Raw genomic sequence first — 17650 nt, 5'->3', positions numbered from 1 at the left:
TGAGTCCCTTTTAATTATTCTATATTGTAATCTGGAAAAAAATTAAATAGATCACCCTCTATAGGAAATTGGCATTTTCCACCAGACAAAAAAAGCTGGACTGTGGGATTATTCAATCAACAACAACAACAAAAAAACCAAACAATGACAAGAAAACAAACAAACAAAAAAAAAAAGCAAAGATACCTAGAAGTGGTGCTGGTATTGATTGGACACATTCTCTTTTAGGCTTAGCACATTTTATGTTGGTTTACAATATTGTTACTAAATTACATTGTTATTGGACAAGAAAAGGTATAGACTCATCAAATGCGTTTAAAAATAATTCAGATGGATTCGCCCAGAAAGAATACTAAAAACAAGTCTCCTTCACTCACAAAGCTAATAATCCCAGAATTTCACTTTGGGGGACTCCAGTGATTCATACTGCAGATACTACATTACTGCAAATGGGTCAATTAACTAATTGTCAACAAATTCAGGCTAAAGGGAGGCTTTATTTTAAGAAGTATGCCAAATGAGAACAGAAACTGTGGAAGATGTCAGCTGATGTAATCTCAGTCAGTAGGTAAGACTTGAGTAGTCTTATCTTTGACAAAGGAGTGGAACAACAACATGACAGCCAAGAAGAAAGGAAAAAAGGGAAGCAGAAGTTAAGTAGTGACAGTCTTGTGCCAACACAAAAGAGGCTGCTGTAAAGGGCACCTGAAGATACCACTAGGTATGCTAGTGAGGCAGAAGGGAAACAGCTGTATCTTACTTGGCATGTCGCTGCAAGACGTTAAGGTCCACGCGCATGAGCTGAATTGCTTCTTTCTGACTTACTAGACTGGCAGAGGAAATAACTGGCACAGGAGCTTTCATCATCTGGAGCAGAAGAGGGGGCTTGGGAGTATCAAACTTCTTCAAATTACTTATTATTCTCTCTTTAGCTAAAGAAGAAAGCAAGAGCAAGTTTTGTCAGTAAGAAAACTTCAGGAAAAACTGAATAAAAATATTTGTTTTGCATGGACCACTTTTAGCAGCAGACAAATACTGCTCAGGAGTCTCCCCTTTAAAAAGAAAATAAAAAAAAACCAAACAAACCCTTAGCTAATCTCCATATTTTGGTCTGCAAAGTTTATATCAAGCAGCTAATTTTCAAGACCAGCTGCACCCTACAGGCATTAGGATCTGTCCTGCATTCAGCAGCAGCAGTCATTTTTCTCCTTCTTAGTAGTTGGTGCAGTGCTGTGTTTTTGATTTTCAACCTGGGAACAACGTTGATAACACCAATGTTCTTAGTTGTTGCTCAGTGATGATTACTCCGATCAAGGACTTTGTCAGTCTCATGCTCTGCCAGGGAGGAGGGGAAGTTGGGAGGAAGCAGAGGCAGGAGACCTGACCCAAACTAACGAAAGGAGTATTCCATACCACAGCACATTATGCCCAGTATAGATACTGGAGGGAGTTACACAGAAGGGCTAGACTGCTGCTCAGGCTGGGCTGGGTATCAGTCAGCGGGTGCTGAATGGTTGTATTCTCTTCCCCTGTTATTTCCCTTATCATTATTATTACTGGTGGTAGCAGTAGTAGTTTTGTGTTATACCTTAGTTACTGGACTGTTCTCATCTCAGCCCATGGGAGTTACATCCAGGAGCTGGGGAGGAAGAAAGTGGGGGAGTGAGCGAGCGGCTTCGTGGTTCTGAGTTACTGGCTGGTCTTAAAACACGACAGTTCTTTGTGGCCCCCAATGTGGGGCCACGCTAATCTTCTCTGTATCCTTCCAATTTTAGTATATGTGCTGCCAAAGACAGCACATATGCCAGCTGGGCTTAAACCACAAGAGGATCCAAGGACCCATTGCTCAACTTGTTTCCCCCAGTCACTCCTACCTTCCACCCTTTCAAATTTTCCTCTCATCGTCCCATTTTTTCCCTCATCCAACCGAGGCTCCCACACCAAGTCTAAGCTGAATTCATCTTCTTTTCCTTACAATTCATCCTAACCTCTAGTCTTGTCAGCCCCAGCTCCTCCCCAAAGCACGGCCTCTCTCTAGGTCAGCTCTCTCCTCCTTCTGATTCCCATACGATTCCCTTGCTATTCCAGTTTCCTTCTACTTCCTCCCTCCCCTTTTTTAATTAGCCACAGAAAAATATCCAATCTCACCATATCCTTAATATACCCACCATGACTATTACCTATTCCCTTTGTACTGGAATAACCATTTTACCATGCGAAATTCCAGTGAAACATTGAAAACAGCAACAACAAAAGCAACAAAATAAATCCCAGGCACTACCTTTGCTTTCAGTTTCAATGCTTTTTGTCTTTGCTTGGAGCTGTCTCTGTCTGGATTTGAGAACTTTAGTTCAGGATTATTGAGCCTGAGAACTTTAGTTCAGGATTATTGAGCCTGTCTGGAGCATACTTTGTGCAAAGGAATCTTTGGGGAGCTCACCTACAAAGGTCTAGACACAACATGACCTGCTGTTCTGTGATGTGGCAAACTTTCAGCCAAAAACCATCGATGTTAGCCTCTCACCTCAGCATCTTAGTGAGAACACTTCACACAAAATACTGCACTTATAGAAAACAAACTGTATTAACATCTTTATTCATAGACATCATTATGTTCCTAAAGAAACCAGGGCTTCAACACGCTTATAATCCTTTGTGGCCCATTTTCATTAATATTAGTCTTATGTCATACCTAATACAGGGTTGGTGAAATCTGTTCGCCCTGCAGAAACACAGGCTGTATGTGATTCCAGCTGAACCTGCAGCCAAAGGTTTAGCGCTTCCTGAAACTCACGGTGTATGAGTTCCACATTGACATACTCCATCCACAAATCCTACAGCAAAGAAGAATTAAACTATCACTTCCATTTTGGTGATTACCATACACTGTGCAGTATCCACCTCAGTGGGGGGAACTAAAATAAGCACATAAAATTATACCCTGCAGTTTAAAGTCATAATAAAAATTATTACTTTGTGAATATATGCATGTATCTACTGAAGAAAAATGATGCAGATTTTCTATCACATATATGGATAACCTATTGGAAAGCATTCATGACACGGGAAGAAATCTGACAATCACACTCAGTATAATTTCTAACAAATAAGAGAGAAAGGGTACAGATTATTAAAATTCTATTCCTAAAAGGGAACACAGAAGAGACCAAGATAGTCTAAAACATCATGGTATGATTAACTGTAACCAGGCTAAAGCAGCCTGCACTTCCAGTGGTCACATACACTGAAAGAATAAAACTCACGAATGAGGAAAAGCAATTCAATCTCTCTCACGTACATTTTATTACACTAGCTCTTCAGTCTTACTGGACAGAATAATATACACTTCCCACTCACTAACTTATGTTTGAACCTGACATGTTACACCCTATCAACATGAGCAGATTTCAGCTTCTGTCATTTAAAGTTCCAACTTCAATAATTCCCTAAAATTATCTTAGAACATAAAAAGAATTACAGAGCAGTACAGAATAAGGACTGTGTTCTCATTAAGATATGCAAGAAATCTACTCATGAGTCCTCTCTTCAAATATAAAGGCAGTTTTGGATTGCACAGGATTTTAGGAAAAAAGAGCTGTGAAGGTATTACACATGCTGTATGCATATTAAAGACTAGAGACACTAAAGTAGCTCACTACTTTAGAAGACCCCTTTTAAGAAGTGAATTGAATTTTGGATTCCAGATTGCTAGCGTCTTTAGCCCTTCACCTGTTGATTCTGCATGACTTTAGCAAGTCTGTGTACATCATATTGCTTCGGTAAAGAAGGAATATATGTGTCTCCTTTCTGGAAACTCTCTTCTTCCAACCACAAAACAAAAACATTACAAAGCCTGAGAAAAAAAACAAAAACAAAAACAAAAAAATCAATGTGAACTTTAGTTGTATGCATAGCATGTATTAAATAGCAGTCTCATTCTAGGGTTAAGGCAACAAATAATAATACGAGGTAACAAGGCCCAAAACACTGATGTTTCAGATGCTTTGTGACTAGTTTACTGAGTGTCAGCTCAAAGACCAGCAGTGGAAAGAAGCTATTCAGAAAAATATGAACGGCAATAACAATGAGTAACAGGACAAATTTTGAAAACAAAAAGTTATTCAAATTGGTACATGAGCCAAGACTGGAATAGCCTCTTATGTCAGGAAATCTCATCCACAACCCCATTCAAAGGTCGAAGGAAACAACAGAACATTCGAGCAAGTCTGGCTTCTTACCCCATGACTTCTCTAAAGTGCCCACTCCAGAAGGTCACACATTTTTTAATTTCTTTGTAGACTCAAATTCATGGCTAGTTTATTCTCATTTCCTCTACTGCTAACACTGTACTTTAAAATAAATATACCTTGTTCTTCAATTGGCATCATTCTACTGACTGGTACCCTTTTTATAATCATACCATGCAAGCTTTCCTGACAAGGAAAAACTAGAATGCATTAGATCTTCACACTGTCACTAGAAAACTCCTGTTTTCTGTATCAGTGTCATTGCTGGAAAAATTGAAGTAGTCTAGTTCCAAGAGTTCAGCCCTTATGAACTCTACCAATATCTTCCCTCCTGTCCATGAGGTAATTAAACTTCCTGAGCAGATTTACTTGGCTTCAGAGCGGTCTGCTTTTATGTTGGAGGGAACTCCTTTGAAATGAAAGACTGAAAATATTGCTCAAGTTACACCCAGTGAGTATTTCTGCATTATTTTTCACAAATGCCCAAGGAGGATTTAGGATCTCTCTTGTTTGTTTGTACAGTACCTACTGATTACTGGGGGAAGCAGGAGGTGGGGGCACTTAAAAGAAGCTCAAATTCCACATGTACAAACTCCCTGAACAAGAGACTCTTTCCAAATAATCCTTTCAACTAGTTTCTGAGAATATTCAGATGCTGTAGTGCTGCGAGTATTTTTTAAGGAAGACTTCCCAGACCAAAAGCCTCTGCGTAACAGAAACACAGACTCCTGAACACCATAGCTACAGTTCCAGCGTACAGAATATAACATAACTCTTTGGAGTTATCTCCCCTTACAAAAGTGAGCATTGATCAGCTGAGTCACAGTGAGTGACCCTGTCCATATCCCTAGCCTACTCCAACACAACTGTCCTCTTGTGCTAAGGTTTTCGTTAAGCAGACACATCGCTTTCCAGCAGACACAGACCACACTTATCACAGCTCAACTTTAGCATGCTAACTGCGTGAACTACATTAAACTGAATCACACGTTGAAGTCCCCAGTAAATTCCATGAAGAAGTAATCTTACTCAGACGTAAATTTATGCCCTGGTCTGTGACAAACAGATGTATACACACAAAGTAGCATTTTACATGTATAGCTAGTGACAGACATACTGTTAGCAGATATATCTAAACAACAAGTTTTTTACCAGCATGGGCATTACCATTAATCAAAAAGCAAAGCTCTCCCCTAAGGGAAGCAACAAGTCTATCAACAGTGTTCTATTTTCAGTAGTTAAATCAGCTCCCCTCTCAAAACAAAACAAGTAGTATCAACAGAGGAACAGATCTGACTACAACTATGCATACAACAAGTGCCTGCAGTACATCTAGGTCAGCCAAGGGTCACATCCTTTCAAGTCTCCCACTGTTAAGACTGTGCTGTAGTAGTTACTCAGGTGGTTGCACTGAATATGACTGAACTGGGAAGGAGGTTTTTTTGTACCTGACAAGTTCCTTATGCAGTTCTGGTGAAGTCAGGTAATCCGGTGAGGAGCTCGCCTTCTCTGGTGATCTGTCACTGCCCTCTGCAGGACTCTCCACTCTTAGCGCTTTACTGGCAGCATGGTGGAAGTCTGCTACCTCTATTAAGCGCTGCTTCATCTCACTGAGTAAGTTAACATGAGCTGCACTCTGGAAAAAACGTCTTCCAATACAGCCATCTACAGGTAATCTAAAATGAACAGAAAAGCACAACAAAGTCTTGTTTCAAGTGTCAAATCAGCATCTCTGCAAATAAACTGACTCTAGAGAAGTTGCTGGCACCCACTGCTCTCAGGTGCAGTCTTAAGCATAAGGCACTTCCTCTCACTTGCAGTGCAAACTTATTAGTTCTTGCTTATCTGTTACAGCTCTTATGATCAGACTCACCCATACTGTGGTCCTGGTCGGTGAAGGTAAAGGAGGAAGAACTTCTGCCAGATCAGTGGCATGAGAGGGTGATCAGCAGGGGTAGCAAGGGCCTGGTGAGCCCAGCGGTAAATCAAGAGCCTCTGAAGGGAGGGCACGATGGGCAGCTTCAGCTGGGCCTGGGCTTTCTGCAGGAAGAACATTTTCAGACAAGCATTCTGCTGCAGTTCCCTGTAACAGGCTGTGGCAGATTAACTTGACAGATTAACACAGCATGAAAACTCAGCCATTACAGAGGATTAAAGCTTGGAAACGTTCACACATCCATAACAGGTTTTAAAGAAAGAGCTGCCCAGCTTACAGTTATGTTGAACAGCTGTTAGAAACCAGTGCTGCACCTCTGATGCTTAAAAAAATAAATGGCATGATGGCTCTGTGATGCAAGGGCAACATATGGACCACTGATGTTAATAACAGTTAATTACTGTTCCTCATCACAGGAGACTCCTGGTTTAGACTTTCATAAGACCCAAGGTGATCTTCCAATCTCTAGCATACTGTGATACTGTGATACTAGAGAACAAAGCAGCAATAGCGAAGCACACAGCATGTTTCAACCACCAAAAAAAAGACTTAAGCCATCTGAGGACACAGAATCCTACAGCATGCTACTTTTAGCTTTTTCCAGACTACATTCCCTACAGCTCCATTGAGAATCTAAAACAAAGTCATGTGAAGAAAGAATACAGAAGGAAAACCAATTTCTTTTTGCAAAAGCAGAACAAAGGCAAAGCAACGCACGAGTAGCAGCACTCTGTACTAGCAAGATTAGCAAGACATAACACTACTCCATGAACCCACTAAATGATTAAGAAGTCGGAGCAATCCCAGGCACAGCTACAGGCTGGGCAGAGAAGAGATTCAGAACACCCTTGAGGAGAAGGACTTGGGGGTGTTGGTTGATGAGAAAACGAACATGGGCCGGCAGCATGCGCTTGCAGCCCACAAAGCCAACCGTATCCTGGGCTGAATCAAAAGGAGCGTGACCAGCAGGTCAAAGGAGGTGATCCTGCCCTGCTACTCTGCCTTCATGAGACCTCACTTGGAGTATTGTGTGCAGTTCTGGTGTCCTCAACAGAAGAAGGACATGGAACTGTTGGAACAAGTGCAGAGAAGGGCCACGAGGATGATCAGGGGACTGGAGCACCTCCCATATGAAGACAGGCTGAGGAAGTTGGGGCTGTTCAGCCTGGAAAAGAGAAGGCTGCGTGGAGACCTCATAGCAGCCTTCCTGTATCTGAAGGGGGCCTATAGGGATGCTGGAGAGGGACTCTTCATTAGAGACTGTAGTGATAGGACAAGGGGTAATGGGTTAAAACTTAAATAGGGGAAGTTTAGATTGGATATAAGAAGGAAATTCTTTCCTGTTAGGGTGGTGAGGCACCGGAATAGGTTGCCCAGGGAGGTTGTGAATGCTCCATCCCTGGCAGTGTTCAAGACCAGGCTGGATGAGGCCTTGGGTGATATGATTTAGCATAAGGTGTCCCTGCCCATGGGAGAGGGGTTGGAACTAGATGATCTTGAGGTCCTTTCCAACCCTAACTATTCTACGATTCTGTAAGTCACACACCAAGCTCCCATGGTCTGTGCCCAAAGCAGAATGGGAGGCTTTTCTGAGTTCCCAAATTTCAGCACAGACATTGGTACTACTTCATTCCCCATACCAGGGGAATAGTACAGCATGGGGAATAGTATCGGGAACCCTCGGCATCCTTTTCCACATACTACACATGTACTATGTCACTGCGTCCCAGCTAAATCAAGACATGCAAGCCACAGGACAAATGTTCTCCAGACTAGACTCCAAGGACGCAAGTTATGTACCACCATGGACACAGCCCAAGCAAACCTGTTTTCACAGAGTTTCTAGACTACCTTCTTCATTTAAACACACTGAAACAGTTGAAATGAAGGATGAGAAAAAAGTTACACCATGAGACTGGACAGCTTTGGTTTCCACTTGCTTCATTTCAGAATTTCTAGATGAATATGGGCAAAGAATCTGGAAAATGCTGTAACGTGGCTTACAGCACACCTAAGTGCTTTAACGGAGAGACTTAAACAGTTCTGAAAGTCTTGGAAAATAATTCCTAAAATAAAGAAACAATTAAAGCTCAGAATTCTGCAAAATTCAGATCACCTGAGAAATGCTCTTTAAAATACAGACATATTTTGCCATCTCTAAAACAAGAGCATCTGCACTCCCCGTTTCAGTGGTACAGAATAAATCCACTGAAAACCGTGAGGCATTCAGATGACCCATAAAATCATGCAAGAGTATTAATTAGTGACTGAGGTTTTCTGTAAATAATGGTGTATTAAAAAACAGATATTTGTATGGCAGTTTTAAAATGTTCAGGTCAAAATGTAAAAGAAAACTTCCCTGTGGTATACTTTCTTCTGGAAAACCAGATAAACATTTTATCCTGGTAAGAAAGAGTGCATAAGATAAAAGCTAAACAATACCAGAGAACACTCTTCTCCAGCAGTTCTCCCTAATAAAAGCAGATAAAAAGTTCCCTCACCTTCAAAGCTTGATCAGGAGTTAAAGCATTAATAACCAACTCCCGTTCCACAACTCTGCGAAGCTGTGAATCTTCCTCAAAAATTGACTCCATGTTTAACACCATCCATGAAAACCAGACCTGCACAACACAGTGATAACAGAAACAGTGATCACAAAATGGCACTGGCAGGATCTGGAAGCTTGCTGTTTTCTTAACAAAAGTGTATCTTTGCTAGATTCCACATACAAAGTTGCAAAAGTGTATCATAACTCAACAAGAAAATCAACAAACAGTTCCCTCCTTATTTACATTCAAATTTCCCCTCTGTTATTTTGTACAAGCCTGGGAAAGAAGGGGGAAACCAGAGACAACAGACAGAATTATCCAGGGAGTTCTGGAGGAAACAAGGACACAGCATACTCAAACCCAGTCAAATAAGATCTCTTCTCCCCAACCTGCATTACACATCTCCAGTTGGAGAACTGCAATTAGGAGTTTCCTTAAGCACAGAGAAAGCAACTAGTATCCAAAACCTATCAGATAAAGACTGATTGAAAAGACAGGCTTTACATATTTTTCTCTCATAAATATATAGAAAACAACTGAAGATTAAAAGCAATCTTAACTAATAAATCCTATTATATAAATTATTGGACACAGATTTGACAAATTCTGTGCAAAATGTCCATGTTTCCTTTAGCGTTATAAGCCCACACCATTCTTTTAGGCTAAATTAGGATTTTACCACAGGAGAACTCAAACATTGGGACAGAAGCAAGAAGGAACAAAAGGAAATGTACAAAAAGAAAAAATTCCCAAGCCTAGACACCTGTAAATTTTTTATCCCAGAGCTGTTTATACAACACCATCATACCACTTACCTGAGAGGAATTGGCATTGCCTTCAACAAAGGAAGGTGTCACATTGCCAGCCACAATCCAGCTGACAAGTGAAGACAGCAGACCTTTGTCACAATGATAGCCCAAAGCATTCTGTATGGAAACAGAAAACATTTGCTTGGGTTTTTTTGGTTTGCTGGGTTTGTTTTTTTTTTGTAAGCAGCCTAACAGATGATTTACAAGCCAAAGGTATGTCACTATCTTCATCCAGGCTCCTTTCTGCCTCATGTTCCAGAAAGAAAATTCTGTCATAGTGACAGTGTCTGATTCTTCAAGACAGGAAACTCTATTTTCGTTCTAAGCACACTATCAAACACTTGAAATGCAAAGACCACAAACTAAAATACTGTGATATAATTCATATGAATGAAACCTGTGCTCAAAATGGGTTTTAAAAGATATTATTGTTAAAGTATCAGAAATTTCATTAATCTTGACCTACAGAGAAACAAATCAGATAGCCCCATTACCAATCGTCATCATGACTGTTCTTGCTGCACATCAGGAAGACATATTCACATCAAAAAAAGAATGAAAAACACATGAATTGACTATTTACTCAACAGCCACACCAATACACCACATTCATTTACCTTGTGTTGTTGGTAAAGCAGCTTTTGAACACAGTCCTCTTGGCCGTACTGAAATGCAGCTTTACATAAGTCATCCAGCAAGAAGAGAGTGGCCCTGTCCCTGTGCCACAGCTGTTGGCTGGTGAGGATGTGAACCCAGAACTCCAGTACTGCAGCTGGTCCCGCTCCATTTGGCTGGTCATTTAGAAAAATGTGAGTCTGCCACATTAAAAGGAAAAAACATTCAAGAGACTGCAGCTTCAATTAAAGCTTAAGAATTTTACAGAATCACTGAAAAGTTTGGGTTGGAAAGGACCTTAAAAGTTCATCCAGTTCCAACCGCCTGCCATGCAGGCACACCTTCCACTAGGGAACGCTGCTCCAAGCCCCTGTGTCCAACCTGGCCTTGAACACTGCCAGGGATAGGGCAGCCACAGCTTCTCCAGGCACCCTGTGCCAGCACCACACCACCCTCACACAGAAGAACTCCTGCCTAAGATCTCATCTCAATCTCCCCCCAATTTATTGGAGAACCATGTCATCTGCATAAGGCTGTGGGCCTATCCTTAAAATAAATAATTTACAACAATGCTCTCTATGCCCATGTACAAACAGCTTTGCCATGTCCAAATTTCTGCATATTTTGCAGCCTGGAGAACTCAGCATCTTGCGCAATCAGCAAAAACAGACACATTACAAATCAGTCATTAGCAGGACCCCTGTGACCTGCAGTCATAAAAAGCTCCTATTTCTTAAGTGTAGTCTGCTGTCTCTGCAAAATGACTTCCCCAATTAGGACTCTTTCCCTTTAGTCCTTATTTCCCTCTAAACATTAGTGTACCTATTCTTACCAAAAATACTTCATAGAGGGCAAGAACATTCTCTTTAGACGATAAGAGAATAACTGTTCCAAATACAGAACATTTTTCCATACCACATCCATACACTACTGTTAGTAAGCTCTGCTTCTAACTATTAATTAATCTTCTGCATTCGACTGACACAAGCAAAAAAGTAATGTTGCCTTCTACATTCCCTTTTTAGGGAGTTTTTACCTTCAAACTGGTGAAAATGTGTTTTCCAATTAGTATGGAAGATACATACTGTTGTTATGTCCAATATCACATGCATGGCCAGGGACAGTCAAGTTTAAGGAGAAGTATTTCAGGAAACAAAAACCAACTATTTGTGCTTAGAATCACAGAATGGTTTGGGTTGGAAAGGACCTTCAAATACCTAGTCCCAACCCAAATGGCATGGGCAGGGACACCACACAGTAAACCATGTCACCCAAGAATGCTTGATGCCGCATATTCCATGGCTGCAAAACTGCCAGATTTTTATCCTTCCTAACTTTAAACACTAGTTCAGGCAAAGGCTACCTCGTTTTAAAAAACACCCTTCCCCCCACCCTTTTTATTTTTTAATAACCTTCTTACCTGCATCATACTACTGAGCAGCTTAACATTTTCTCCATAGCTCACTCCTGTCAAGTGCTGTGTTACTTTATGGGTAACCTGCTGGGTCACACCTTGAGGGACTCCACTATCCAGATGAAGGAACAGTTGGATACAAGATAAAAACCTAAGGATGTCACCAAATTAAATTAATTCTAAAATTTCTCGTACTGCATAATATTACAGAAAACCTGTTTTTAGAAAATCGCAAACCAGCTTAACAGCACTGGTGACACCATATACAATGCCTTTGATTCACAGTCATCCTGCAGATTAAATTACTAGTTAAATGATTTTGCCTGCTTTCTTGGTGTGCAGCATATAAACACAGCAGCTACAGGTAAATACAGCTGTCTGAAGACCACTTCTGTGGCACAGCAGCAGCATCAGTGACAGCTGTACACACTCTGCAAGTAGGAAACCCTTCTACAACTACCTCAACCACAGTCAGTGTCAAAAAATAACTCTGCAAAGAAACCAGACTTACTTTCCCATCATCTGCCTCACATTTTCACTGGATGCAAAACCCAGAACAAAGTCTGATAAATTTAACAGTTAAGACTAACTTTCATTGTTCTGAATCAATAAACATATACGGAATATATAATGCTCACTGTTCATTCTTCAGGAGGTAATACTGGCAAGAGTAAAACAAGGGTAGAATTTTATCCAGCACGTGGACTACTGTTCTCAGATGTCTACACTGGACAAGTACACCCAAAAGAGGGATCCCTTCAGCACAGAACTTCTCAATGCTGTAAAAAAAAAAACCAAAAACAAAACAACACAATAAAATAATAATAATAAACACACACACAAAAAAAAAAACAAACAAAAAACCCAAAAAACGTATCAGTAGAAAGGGAGACAGGTTGTTGATTCTTTTTTCATGAACTGAGACGTAAAGACATTTGTATCTTTACATTTCAACTCTGAAATCCTAAACAGCTAAATCCACAGGTATTCTTTCAGCTGTAGGGGTCATTCAGTTGCTGACAGCTTAAGTATTTCCTGTCCTTCTGGGGGTTTGTGTCCTGTCTTCCAAAAATCACTGGAGCTAGGCATGTTCACCCACCAAGTTTCAATCAGTTTAAAGCTCTCTGTTCTTGTCTAACCTTGCCAACCACCTTCACTCTCTAGGCAAAGGAAGAGCCTGCAGAGTGAGTTTCATATGATGTAGCTTTGACATTTCCTCAGGGTGGTTGATGCTCTGGACATCTTTTTTCACTACCTCTAGATGGAGCTCAGAGGGCTTCCTTACAGCAGCTACTTAGATGGTACTGAGATGAATCCTACTCTCACTGTCCAGAAAACTCACTAGCAGCAGCTTATTTGATGCTCTGCATCGAGTTGTGCTGATTAAAAAAGGTTGCACTTTAGGAAAAGATGCAAAACATTAATCCTATGTCTACTCGAAGGTGAGGAAGAGGAAATCGAGTATTAAGTCACTAGCATACAATAAAACACTTTGTTTCTTCTGCTCATTAACATAACTGGCCTTGAACTTTTGCATGTGACAAGTATCTGTGTTACTGTTTAGATAGGATAAGGATGTGTTGGAGGAAGAGGGTGGGAGGGAAACAAACCTCAGAAGTAAAAAAGTGCCTTGTTTTTCATGTAAAAATTTCCATTCTCAAACCCAAATACCTTCCTTTCAGTCTCAAATTATTCCAAGTGCTTTGAAGAAGCACATATTTATCTATGGCAAAAACTTAGCATCAAGCAACAGCTTGGGTAAGGAGAAGAAAGCCAAGATAATTTCTTGTTAAAGAGTAAAGCAATATTATATGCAGAAAACAAGTTAGTGAAGATTTTCAGTACTGTAAGAGATACTAGATTCAGGGAAAATAGACCTGGGAGAGATTAACCTATCTATGGTTCTGTATCTTAATCAACTAGTACATTTGATTATGTCTAAAAGCCTTACCTAGAAACCAGCTGAAAGCACTTGAAAAGACTGTGTTGGAACACAGGGCTAGGATGTTCAGTATCAAGGTTACAAAGCTCTCTATCACCATCAGCATGAGTGGTTTTTTTCTCTTTACTGTTTTCTGAATGCTCTGCTGCTAAAAAACACTGCCTGTAGAACAACCCTTTCAGTAAGCATAGTCAAAAATTATTCCTGCCCATAGCAATCATGCTGACATCTTAGTTTCAGTACTATTTCTAATGACTATTTTGGCCCTAACATGCTGAAGGCAAAAAATACTATTGGTAAGCTAAAGGAAATGCCTCATTGTTTGAAACTGCAGCCCCTGAACACCTGCTAAATCCCTTGCAGCAGAAGTCTTCTACTCTTTAAATGTGTGTAAGATGTTAACAGCCCTCAGTACATCATTAGCTGGGTTGGCCAGTCACTGGGGCCATCCACCCAAGGTAAACACAAACCAGCACACTTACCTGTGACCCAGCGTGGTCATTGCCAGCGCCAGGTAACAGCCAATAGGGATGTTGGCTTTGACAGCTTTCAGGAGGGGGTGAAGTGTGACCGACTCCGTCATGTCCAGCACACTGTCAGGCACAGGGACTGCAGGCCAGCCATGCTGCATGCCACGGTCATTTCTGTGAAGCTTTAACCTCAAAATCAAGCCCCATGCCCACTGATTAAAGAAAGCCTCTGGTGTTTCTCCGTATCGAACAATGCTGGCTAAGTAGGACACCTGGAAAAAAAGCAGTGGGAACAGGAGTGAGAGGAAGCACAGCCATACTACAGCACATATGGCAAGTCTAGGACTTGGGACAGTGTGGATAAGTCTCCTCTTCTATCACAACACTGACATGAGACCAGTGCAACAATAGTTATTTATCAGACATATCATATAGCACAACCAGCCAGGATTATCCAAAGTCTCTCTTTCTATGGTTTTGATTTCCATCCCCCCTCAGCCTTTTCCCACTCCATCCCTTCTAGTAAACCCAACTGATCAACTTAATACTGTTTTCCTAAACTTTTTCAAACTACATACTCGGATTAAAATTTATCTTTCCTACTTAAAAAAAGCCACACACAACCTTCAGTAGTATTTCAGACTGCTAGCAAAAGGAAATCAAAATACATATATACACAAAAAATACCATCTGTCAACAAAAAGAATAAAACCTGGCAGCCATTCCTCAGAAAGTAGTCACTGAAGAGGACAGGCAGTCCCTGTCATATTTGTCTGTCCACTGTCATAATGACCCTCTCTAGACCAGAAGAAATTATAAATCTCTGGGGAAAAAATATACTGTACATGACCAGTGTAAACTGCAGAGCTGGGAGTCAATGCAGATATTTCACTCTCTCTGAGTGGAAGTACAAGAACCTAAACATTACTTTCCCTCAAGTTCCAGTTACAAGCTCATGCAACTCAGGACAGATTCACTAATAATACAAGTGGCAACCAAGGCTGAAATAGGCTTAAAAAGAGAACTAATCTAGCTAGCGCAAGACAACAAACCAGCTACATGGTTTGTTTAAGTAGTGCAGAGAAGCAAGTTAGAAAAGAGCAGAGAAGCAAGGAACATTAAGAGTGTGGGAAGAAAAGACTGGGGAAATGAGCCCAGGGGAGGAGGGAAGGAGAAAGCACTGTACAAGAAATGCTAAGAAGGTGAAGCACAGGACAATGCTAAAAGCTCTGAATAAATAAATAGAAACATCTTGGACTGAATACCCAAAAACGGATTTTTAACCTTGATAACTTTATCCTTCCATTCCCCTTTTGTAACTTGAAGCCATACCTTCCTCAGTCACCAATGTGTTGTAAAATCAATGTAATATACGTTTGTAGAGTGTGCAGGTAACACAGCATGGATCACTGCTGAAAAACTCCTAAAGAGATTAACACTTGAGCCTTCAAATGAGGTAGGACTAAGAACCTGAAGCACAGGAAGGATGTCTCTTATGTTCACCAGTAATAATAAGTAGTCTTTCATTCAGCAAGTACTGTCCAACTCCATATGAATAAAGGATGCTTTGGAAGAACATCTGGCAACTATCCCACTAAAGCTGGATAATAATGCAAATCTACGAGGGGGTCAAACTTAAAACATGTATTTCTCATACAGATGTTCTATGTCAGCCTAACAGTATTTTGGAACAGCTGTATGGGTACAGAAAATACTGAGAGTTGGTATAATATGGTGTCCTAGTATCAAGATAGCATAGCTTTTAAACAGAAAAAAAAAAAGAAAAGAATGTCTTGGCCTGCAATGTTCCTATCATTATCAGTAAGCCATTCCCTGTAATCCTCAAGGAGGAATACCTGTTTTATGCTTTCAGAAAGCAGTCCAGCATATGGTTTCTGGGAGAGATATTTCTGATATGCTTCCAGGACCATCAATGCAACCTCAGAATGGAGAGCTGGATCCAGATGAAGAGCATCCTGCTAAAATCAGAATTGCATCACAAAACTTTGGAACATACCTTTTTTTTTTTTTTTTAATAGAAACATGGTAATTCTTATCAGTTGCCTCATTGAAGAATTATTTTTCCCCAAATCAAAAGCTACAGACACTTGAAAAAACATTCACCCTTGACTGGATCTTGAACTGATGGAGCTTCTGGAGTATTCCACAGAATATTTACCAATCATTTAAAATAATGCTCAGTGCTTTGAAATCTCTAAGGTCCATCCTTAGCTTTCTGGCATTGTGAAAACACACCTGGATACCAGCCTGCAAACTACAGTCATACCAGTCTCATATACACTTCTTTGAGGATTCCTCTGTTTCTGCAGCCGCAGATATCGTAATCAAGTGATTCAGAAATAGTGCCCTGTTAGCTGTTTCCTCTTGCTTAGAAAGAGGACTCTTGCTTAAGTATCTCTTTTCATCTCAGATGCAGCACTACAGGGAAGCAACACAAGCAAATCCTCAGCTGGAACGCTGCAGAATTTTTGTGAAGTTCCCATCCTATGCCATCAAATGTACAGCTATCACATAAAAGCATGCAATTAACTGTCAAATTCATTTATAGTCCCAGCTCAAGTAAAACTTTTGCTCTGAAAAACTGACCAGGTTCAGGCCTCCTGTTTTTAATACATACTTGCTCACGGAATCCCCAGTTTAGCCCTTCCAAGATGATGCAGGCTAGTTTATTCTCCACAGTCGTTAGACTGTAATTTAATAACCAGTCACGAATCACGGCTATCTCGGATGAAGAAGGCTTCCACAGGTACAGCGGCAGTTCTTTAAACAGGTATAAAGAAACCTTCGAGGACAGAAAACAAAGGCTAATCAGAACTCAGTACGGAACAATAATGTCCTGGGTTCAGCATTAGCAGTCATTTTTTCTCCTTCTCAGTAGCTGGTACAGTGCTGTGGTTTTGACTTTCAGCCTGGGAACAGTGCTGATAACGTTTTTCGTTGCTGCATAGTTAATGTTTAGTCTGACCAAGGACTTTGTGAGTGTCATGGTCTGCCAGGGAGGAGGCAAAGCCGGGAGGAAGCAGAGACAGGACACCTAACCCAAACTAACCAAAGAGGTATTCCATACCACAGCACGTCATGCCCACTATATAAACTGGGGGCAATTACCCGGAAGGGTCAGAACACTGCTCAGTCTGGCTGGGTATCGGTCGGCGGGTAGTGAGCAGTTGTATTCTCTTCCCTTGTTATTTCCCGTATCATTATTATTAGTGGTGGTAGCAGCAGTGATTTGTGTTATATCTTAGTTACTGGACTGCTCTTATCTCAACCCACAGGAGATAAATTCTTTCGATTCTCCTTCCCATCCCTCCAGGAGTGGGGTGGTGGGGAATTGGGGGGGGAGTGAGAGAGAGAGTGCATGGTTCTGAGTTACAGCTGGGCTTAAACCAGGACAAATAATCAGCATTATGCCCTTTTATCTTAAATAGTGATATGATGGAAGAAAACATGACAGGTCTTTAACACAATCCATTCTTCTCCCAAGTAACAAGTGTCTGGACAATAGAAAATGGCCTCAAGTTGCACCAGGGGAAGTTTAGGTTGGATATTAGGAAAAATTTCTTCACCAAAAGGGTTGTCAAGCACTGGAACAGGCTGCCCTGTTCCAATGGGCAGTGGTGGGGTTGGCATCCCTGGAAGTATTTAGA

At 40.9% G+C, this 17650-nt stretch overlaps 1 protein-coding gene and 1 pseudogene across 9 annotated transcripts in view; both read right to left on the bottom strand.

Annotated features, from left to right (window-relative positions):
* Window positions 1–17650, bottom strand: part of EPG5 (ectopic P-granules 5 autophagy tethering factor) — an 85543-nt gene that overhangs the window by 22172 nt on the left and 45721 nt on the right. For 6 of the 9 annotated variants that reach the window (XM_061450550.1, XM_061450543.1, XM_061450545.1 and 3 more), the window contains 13 exons: window positions 16621–16785; window positions 15839–15961; window positions 13995–14254; window positions 12209–12349; window positions 11577–11721; window positions 10159–10356; window positions 9548–9658; window positions 8685–8804; window positions 6121–6287; window positions 5696–5923; window positions 3730–3853; window positions 2693–2834; window positions 761–932 (listed from right to left, as the gene is read on the bottom strand). In XM_061450550.1, coding sequence (XP_061306534.1) covers window positions 761–932; window positions 2693–2834; window positions 3730–3853; window positions 5696–5923; window positions 6121–6287; window positions 8685–8804; window positions 9548–9658; window positions 10159–10356; window positions 11577–11721; window positions 12209–12349; window positions 13995–14254; window positions 15839–15961; window positions 16621–16785 — 2096 coding nt within the window. The remainder of the gene's footprint in view (window positions 1–760; window positions 933–2692; window positions 2835–3729; window positions 3854–5695; window positions 5924–6120; window positions 6288–8684; window positions 8805–9547; window positions 9659–10158; window positions 10357–11576; window positions 11722–12208; window positions 12350–13994; window positions 14255–15838; window positions 15962–16620; window positions 16786–17650) is intronic. The other 3 variants (XM_061450544.1, XM_061450546.1, XM_061450552.1) reach the window with 1 other exon arrangement.
* On the bottom strand, window positions 1737–1799 carry LOC133267891 (U6 spliceosomal RNA; annotated as a pseudogene).

This window comes from Pezoporus flaviventris, unplaced genomic scaffold (genome assembly GCF_033815535.1).
Source record: "Pezoporus flaviventris isolate CSIRO_AGI_PZ_B2104156 unplaced genomic scaffold, CSIRO_AGI_Pfla_v1 ptg000010l, whole genome shotgun sequence".
NCBI classification, from domain to species: Eukaryota; Metazoa; Chordata; class Aves; order Psittaciformes; family Psittacidae; genus Pezoporus; species Pezoporus flaviventris.
This window is presented reverse-complemented; position numbering and strand designations above follow the sequence as displayed.